Source organism: Oncorhynchus keta, chromosome 18, assembly GCF_023373465.1.
Source record: "Oncorhynchus keta strain PuntledgeMale-10-30-2019 chromosome 18, Oket_V2, whole genome shotgun sequence".
Taxonomy (NCBI): domain Eukaryota; kingdom Metazoa; phylum Chordata; class Actinopteri; order Salmoniformes; family Salmonidae; genus Oncorhynchus; species Oncorhynchus keta.
In genome coordinates, this window is record NC_068438.1 from 24016600 (window position 1) to 24024414 (window position 7815).

A 7815-nucleotide genomic window follows, 5' to 3' on the forward strand; every position below is an offset into this window, starting at 1 on the left:
CATCCTGTGGCAGTCTATCTCAGATGCACAACGCCGTTGAAGTACATTGGCTATAATCAACACAAAATCATACAATTACTGTCAGAGGATATTTAATGAAATTGTCTTACTTTAAAGTGCATCTGTGTCCTTCATTTCACCCCACGTTGATAAATCACCTTTAGTCTTGCATTCTAAAGCAACATTGTAGGTATGTCTACTGACAGAGATCATTCGTAAAATATGAAAAATGTATAAAAAATACTTGATAATTGAAGTATATAGCAATGTTGAAAATACAACAACATGCAGTACTGAGATGTTTCTGAACATCCATATCTCATGTTACTATATCTTTTGTATGGGATATTCACTCTCACGCCTCTCTGCTCCTCGGGAGGCCAGTATAAATATAGGGAGCTGGAGACACAGATAAAGACAAAGTAAGATGAACACCTACAGGTGAGTCTTTGACAACATCTTTATTTAGCCATTTCACTGGAATGTCATCAACTAGAATACATATTTGCTTATTTTCTTAATAATAGATGCATACAAGTGTGTGCTTTAATTAGTGCACAAATGTAAGAAGTCTGCTTGTCTTTAATGTATGCAAGATTATTCCGTATAATTATAATTTCCTGTTTATTTGTGATTTTGTAATTGGCTAGCCTTTTCAAAAGAGGATTGTGAGTTTATGGACAAAGTCATATCGATGTGTGATGTTTTTCAGATAATGGCCTCAGAAGAGGTTGGTGAATGCCTTGGTCCTCATTATGGAGTGTCTTGTACTTGCAGACTGAGAACAATGTGGCTGCCCCTGCTTGTGTGCCAGCTTCGCCTGATTCTGCGGAGTGAGGCCCAGACACCCAGCACTTTTTGCAACATGCACTCAACATTCAGACCACCAGGTTAGTGAATACACTGCTCTGCTGGTACAAGTACTTATATCCCCTCTTATTTCAACAGAGGTTAGGGTGATGATAAAACAACATTTTCACACACATCAACGTCACCAAAATGTCAGGTAATTACCATTATAGTATTACAGTATTACTGTTGTACCACATTGTGTGCTATTCCATTGTCTTATCTAATGGTTCATATCTCTGGTCTTTCCCAGTGAACTCAGACATCACAGTGACCTGTGGTACTGAGGTTATGGAGTTGAGTATCTTGTTATGCCCAGTCTACTTTGGTGGATACAATGAAACCCTGATGGCCCTCAACGCACAGTTCATCCTCCCCGGGTGCCATGGAATACCTGACTGGAACATTGACCCACCAATCCTGAAATTCAATCTGTCAATAACTGCTGATGCTGTGGCTGTCTGCTCCAACACATTCAGGGTAAATCAATTACAGGAATGTATTTACCTGCTTGGTTAATTATGGTGAGAGAAAATTTGTATTTGATTCTTCGAGTTCTAAGCTGGGTGTTTTGAATCTCTTTGTCTTGACTCTAGATAACCAATGAAGTTGGTACTGGGTTATTTTCTGACTTCTCAAATGTCCAGTTTGTTAATATATCTGGCACCATCAACTCGCTGGACCCCAGTGCATCTATTGTCACCTACCGCCGGCAGATCATCTACATGTTCTCCTGTCGCTACCCTCTGCAGTATCTAGTCAACAACAGTAAAGTCACAGTGTGAGTACTTAAATTCATCACCTACTCTACTGTAACTCCCAGTATAATTCTGCATAATTTTGTCTAATGACTCAAACATCCTGTTCATTATTGAGTGTAAACCATGTACAGTATGTGTCACTGTAACATTCCCTCCTCTTGATTGTCCACAGATCGGGTGTGAGTCTTGCAGTGAGGGACAATGAAGGCAGCTTTGTCAGTACACTGACCATGTGGCTCTACAGTGTAAGTGTCTACCTTCAGCACATTACTGCCAGAAGTACACAGTGCACTTCTATAGGATATGAAGCAATTGTGTTGTGCTTATAATAGACTGGTGTTTTGCTGTGAAACAGGACACTGACTACACTCAGCAACTCATTGTCCCAGAGAATGGAATAAATCTGAAGACCAGAATCTTTGTGGCCGTGAAAGCCACCAGTCTAACAGAGAGGTAGGACTACAGATGTTGAGCCTTTTGTAAAGTACCGTACTGCAAAACATACAATTTCTCACAAATAAAAAACAAATATATTTAAGAAAAAAAGTGCTGTAGCTACAGTGCCTTGCGAAAGTATTCGGCCCCCTTGAACTTTGCGACCTTTTGCCACATTTCAGGCTTTGAACATAAAGATATAAAACTGTATTTTTTTGTGAAGAATCAACAACAAGTGGGACACAATCATGATGCTTGTTCTTCATGATGCATTCTAGAATCTGTCCCTCTGTTCCTCTCTAAAGGTTCCACGTTCTGCTTGACCGATGCTATGCAACAACAAGTCCCGTTCCCAACAACAGCACCTACTATGACCTCTTTGTTGGGTGAGTCAGTATTATTCACCCAGTTTAATTTCTATAGATTTATAATAACTCTAACTGAAACCGAAGCATTTTTGGTTTCTGGTCACGCCTAATTTGTGTATGTGTATGACTCATATCTCTTATCTCATCAAAGGTGTACACGTGATAGAAAAACCAGGGTTGAGTTGAACGGAGCGTCCCAGAATGCATACTTCTCCTTTGAGGCCTTCCGTTTCATTGAACACAAGAACATGACCATCTCCACTTTCTACCTGCACTGTGTCACCCGACTCTGTGAGGTGTCCTCCTGCTCGTCCTTACTGCCCGTAAGTATCAACAATTAGAAAATAACACACATGTCACTACCTTCACTCAGAGAAACAAAACATTTTACAATTGTACACAGTGGCGGTCACAATCACATTCATAATATTGCCCTTGCTCTCTCTCTCGACATCCGGTTTGTCTACAACAACGTTCAAAGATTCCAGCTTAACACCTGTTGCCTAGAGTTTGGGTTTCCCAGACCATATTGCCCTCTGTTCTGAAGAACCCTAATTTATGAGACAACCCTATGATATTCTAAGCTTATCCAACTAAATAGATAAATGTTTTACTTCCTGTCTGAACTCTGCCTGTTTGATCCCAGAACTGTTCAGGTTCCTCCAGGAAAAAGAGAGAAGCCCAGGGAGGGTTGGCCAACGACCAGGCCACAGTCTCCTCTGGACTCATCAAGACCAAAGTGGACGACGGTGCGGCCATACTGTACCAGTGGTGTGATATGATAGCAGACATTAATTAATGACACTTGATGAGAGTGAAATTGATTAGTCATCTCATTGCTTATACAGAATGAGTAATTAAATGTATTGTAATGTAAGTCACTTCATTCTTGAACATCTTACTCTGTTTCCATCTCCTACAGGTCTTCCAACAGCTTCATAATGTAAGAAATTCTTCCAAGCTGCCCTTGATAATCACAGTCATCAAAGCCTATGCCTTTCAATAAAATAAAATAAATGCTCTCATTGGCTACAGTATGTTGATATATCCCTACTTTCTGCCCCTCCAACAGTCTCATTCCAGTCCCAGAGAAGCCCAATGAGCCGTGTGGCTGTCAGTACTGCGGTGCTGGTTGTCATTTGTCTCTCCATGGCCCTGTTCATTGGTATTTTCCTGAGGAGTAGAATGTTATCCATCCTCCAATGAGATTTGGTCTAGGACCAGGGAAACACTCAGTGGGGTACTTTACATCCCCAGAGCACACAGACAGCTGTTATGAAGACACAATACAGTGGCAGGTAAAATGAGCAAAGGATGGTTAGTTCTCAATTTATGAGTAAAGGATGGTTAGTTCTCAATCCATGAGTAAAGAAGGGTTAGTTCTCAGTTCATAAGTAAAGGATGGTTAGTTCTCAGTTCATGAGTAAAGGATGGTTAGTTCTCAGTTAATAAGTAAAGGATGATTAGTTCTCAGTTCATGAGTAAATTATGGTTAGTTTTCAGTTCATGAGTAAAGGATGGTTAGTTCTTAGTTCATAAGTAAATTATGGTTAGTTTTCAGTTCATAAGTAAAGGATGGTTAGTTCTCAGTTAATAAGTAAAGGATAGTTAGTTCTTAGTTCATAAGTAAATTATGGTTAGTTTTCAGTTCATAAGTAAAGGATGGTTAGTTCTCAGTTCATGAGTAAAGGATGGTTAGTTCTCAGTTAATAAGTAAAGGATGATTAGTTCTCAGTTCATGAGTAAAGGATGGTTAGTTCTCAGTTCGTAAGTAAAGGATGGTTAGTTGTTCTCAGTTCATAAGTAAAGGATAGTTAGTTCTTAGTTCATAAGTAAATTATGGTTAGTTTTCAATTCATGAGTAAAGGATGGTTAGTTCTCAGTTCATGAGTAAAGGATGGTTAGTTCTCAGTTCATAAGCAAGGAATGGTTAGTTCTCAGTTCGTAAGTAAAGGATGGTTAGTTCTCAGTTAATAAGTAAAGGATGGTTAGTTCTCAGTTCATGAGTAAAGGATGGTTAGTTCTCAGTTCGTAAGTAAAGGATGGTTAGTTCTCACTTCATACGCAAAGAATGGTTAGTTCTCAGTTAATAAGTAAAGGATGGTTAGTTCTCAGTTCATGAGTAAAGGATGGTTAGTTCTCAGTTCGTAAGTAAAGGATGGTTAGTTCTCAGTTCATATGCAAAGAATGGTTAGTTCTCAGTTAATAAGTAAAGGATGGTTAGTTCTCAGTTCATAAGTAAAGGATGGTTAGTTCTCAGTTCATAAGTAAAGGATGGTTAGTTCTCAGTTCGTAAGTAAAGGATGGTTAGTTCTCAGTTCATATGCAAAGAATGGTTAGTTCTCAGTTAATAAGTAAAGGATGGTTAGTTCTCAGTTCATGAGTAAAGGATGGTTAGTTCTCAGTTAATAAGTAAAGGATGGTTAGTTCTCAGTTCATAAGTAAAGGATGGTTAGTTCTCAGTTCATAAGTAAAGGATGGTTAGTTCTCAGTTCATAAGTAAAGGATGGTTAGTTCTCAGTTCATAAGTAAAGGATGATTAGTTCTCAGTTCATAAGTAAAGGATGGTTAGTTCTCAGTTCATAAGTAAAGGATGGTTAGTTCTCAGTTCATAAGTAAAGGATGGTTAGTTCTCAGTTCATAAGTAAAGGATGGTTAGTTCTCAGTTCATAAGTAAAGGATGGTTAGTTCTCAGTTCATAAGTAAAGGATGGTTAGTTCTCAGTTCATAAGTAAAGGATGGTTAGTTCTCAGTTCATAAGTAAAGGATGGTTAGTTCTCAGTTCATAAGTAAAGGATGGTTAGTTCTCAGTTCATAAGTAAAGGATGGTTAGTTCTCAGTTCATAAGTAAAGGATGGTTAGTTCTCAGTTCATAAGTAAAGGATGGTTAGTTCTCATTTCATAAGTAAAGGATGGTTAGTTCTCAGTTCATAAGTAAAGGATGGTTAGTTTTCAGTTCATAAGTAAAGGATGGTTAGTTCTCAGTTCATAAGTAAAGGATGGTTAGTTCTCAGTTCATGGATTAGAATGTTATACACGTTAGTGAGAAAGTATTAAGCAACATTTCATGCATAATAGTACAGAAACATAGCATTTTATAATTGTAAGAAAGTGACAGCAGGGTACTAGAGGTAATCATCTTCTACACACCTAAATGTATAGTTCATAAATACGGCATGTACAGATTTTTTGTATGAATCTTTTGTATGATAGCTGACTAATAGTCAGAGTAAATTCTGTGTGATAGCGAAAGGCCAGAGCAAATGTTGTATGCACTTGCTTGACAGATGTGTATTAAAGTATGCAACAAAAATATAAACGCAACATGTAAAGTGTTGGTCCCATGTTTCATGAGCTGAAATAAAAAATCCCAGAAATGTTCCATACGCACAAAAAGCTTATTTCTCTCAAATGTTTTGTACAAATTTGTTTAAATCTCTGTTAATAAGCATTTCTCCTTTGCTAAAATAATCCATCCACCTGACAGGTGTGGTATATCAAGATGCTGATTAAACAGCATGATCATTACACAGGTGCACCTTGTGCGCGGGACAATGAAAAGCCACTCTAAAATGTGCAGTTTTGTCACACAACACAATGCCACATATGTCTCAGGTTTTGAGGCAGCATGCGATTGGCAGGAATGTCCACTAGAGCTGTTTGCCAGAGAATTGAATGTTAATTTCTCTACCATAAGCTGCTTCCAATATAATTTTAGAGAATTTGGCAGTATGTCCAACTGGCCTCACAACCGCAGACCATGTGTAACCACGCCAGCCCAGGACCTCCACATCCAGCTTCCTCACCTTCATTATTGTTGGGAGGGGGGCTTCTGTAATGAAGCCCTTTTGTAGGAAAAACTCATTCTGATTGGCTGGGCCTGGCTGCCAAGTGTGTGGGCCTATGCCATCCAAGGCATAGGGCTGCACCCCTGCCCAGTCATGTGAAATCCATAGATTAGGGCCTAATGAATTCATTTCACTTGACTGATTTCCTTATATGAACTGTAACTCAGTCAAATCTTTGAAATTGTGGCATGGTGCGTATATAATTTCTGCAGTAAGAGAAAAGAGAAACATGTTGACAAGCTTTGTCAGGACCTACACAGGTTATTATTTCAACTATTTGTCTTATTTAAGCAATTTCACCTGGCACCTATCTTTTGGTTTCTGTATATTCAGTAGCCTAAATAAAATATAAGTTCAGTCAAGGAACATGTGGAAAGTTGTTTTTTAAAGTTTAAAAACAGACACATAGCTATAGTAAGTACTGTTTTGGTAACAGATTGAGGTACTAGCAGTCTAACTTCACACATCCATCAGTCGTCTAAAACACACTTTTGGTTTTATATGTACAGACATGTTTGGATTCTCTTTGTTTGTGTGTACCTGGTTGACTGCCAGGACTTGTCTTGGCTGGACTCCTGCTGTCTGTGGTCTGCCAAGAAATGGATAAAGATGTGGAAGAGACCAATGAACCTTCAAACCCACAAGAGAAAAAGGAGCTGATGGACTTTTTGGGCACAAAAAAAGGCAAGGTCATCAAAACATTATCCCGTAGGTGGCAAACATGTAAAGCAATTCAAAATGTAGCTGGGGGTGGCATACACTAATATACACGAAGATTGTACTGTGTTGTACTGTACAGTATTGCACTGTGGGAAACTTCTAGATAAGGACATGCATATAGCTCTACGGCTCTGCCACTAAGTTTCATACCGTACTTATATTTACCCCTGAATCATGGGATGCATCCCAAATGGCACCCTATTCTGTTTTTAGTGCACTACTTTTGACCTGGGCCCTGATAATGCACTATATAGGGAATAGGATGCCATTTGGTACGCTGTTGATCTTTCTCTCCACTGCCCTGGCTCAGGTGCACCTGTTCCTTGTACACTCTGGGAGCCAGACATGAGGCTGAGGTCCTTTGAGACGGTGAAGACGGACCGTCAGCTGCACTGCAGTGACACGCTGGCCCAGCTCTGTACCTCCCTCTGCTTCTCCAGTGTCATGGAGTTCATGAGCAACCAGCCGTCTCACTGACCACTTCTGTCATCACCGGGGAATGAGATCATAATTAACATACATTTTATATATATATATATATATATATATATATATATATATAGGTAATGAAACAAAAAATATAGCTTTTTTATGTCTAGCAAAAAGATCCCATTCCAGAATGTTACCAACAGTCACAGGTTCCCAAACCCACCACTTCCTGACCATGTATGGTAAAATAATAGTTCCTGCTGTTGGTGTGTCTGTCCACCAGGTGGGGCTGGTTATCCAGAGTGCTCAGTGCTTTCTGCCCAAAGTGATCTGGCACACCAAGTACAAAGTCACATGTGATGGCCATTATACAGGCAGTGATGTTTGAAGAGATGGGTACAGAGT

At 39.2% G+C, this 7815-nt stretch overlaps 1 protein-coding gene across 1 annotated transcript; it reads left to right on the top strand.

The window, feature by feature from the left end:
• Window positions 1-787: 787 nt before the first annotated feature.
• On the top strand, window positions 788-7458 carry LOC127908953 (zona pellucida-like domain-containing protein 1). Its single transcript, XM_052468764.1, has 12 exons — window positions 788-890; window positions 1103-1329; window positions 1446-1630; window positions 1783-1855; window positions 1966-2063; window positions 2351-2431; window positions 2565-2736; window positions 3060-3184; window positions 3336-3356; window positions 3486-3538; window positions 6817-6945; window positions 7292-7458. The coding sequence occupies exons 1-12, from the start codon at window positions 788-790 to the stop codon at window positions 7456-7458; spliced, it is 1434 nt and encodes a 477-aa protein (XP_052324724.1).
• The last annotated feature ends 357 nt before the right edge of the window (window positions 7459-7815 follow it).

What these genes read in the sequence shown, in the direction of transcription:
- LOC127908953 (XM_052468764.1), top strand. Translation starts at nt 788, where the DNA reads ATGTGGCTGCCCCTGCTTGTGTGCCAGCTTCGCCTGATTCTGCGGAGT. An exon ending in TCTTCCAACAGCTTCATAAT is followed by an intron (nt 3,357 to 3,485) that starts GTAAGAAATTCT and finishes CCCCTCCAACAG; the next exon opens with TCTCATTCCAGTCCCAGAGA. An exon ending in GTGTGGCTGTCAGTACTGCG is followed by an intron (nt 3,539 to 6,816) that starts GTGCTGGTTGTC and finishes GTTGACTGCCAG; the next exon opens with GACTTGTCTTGGCTGGACTC.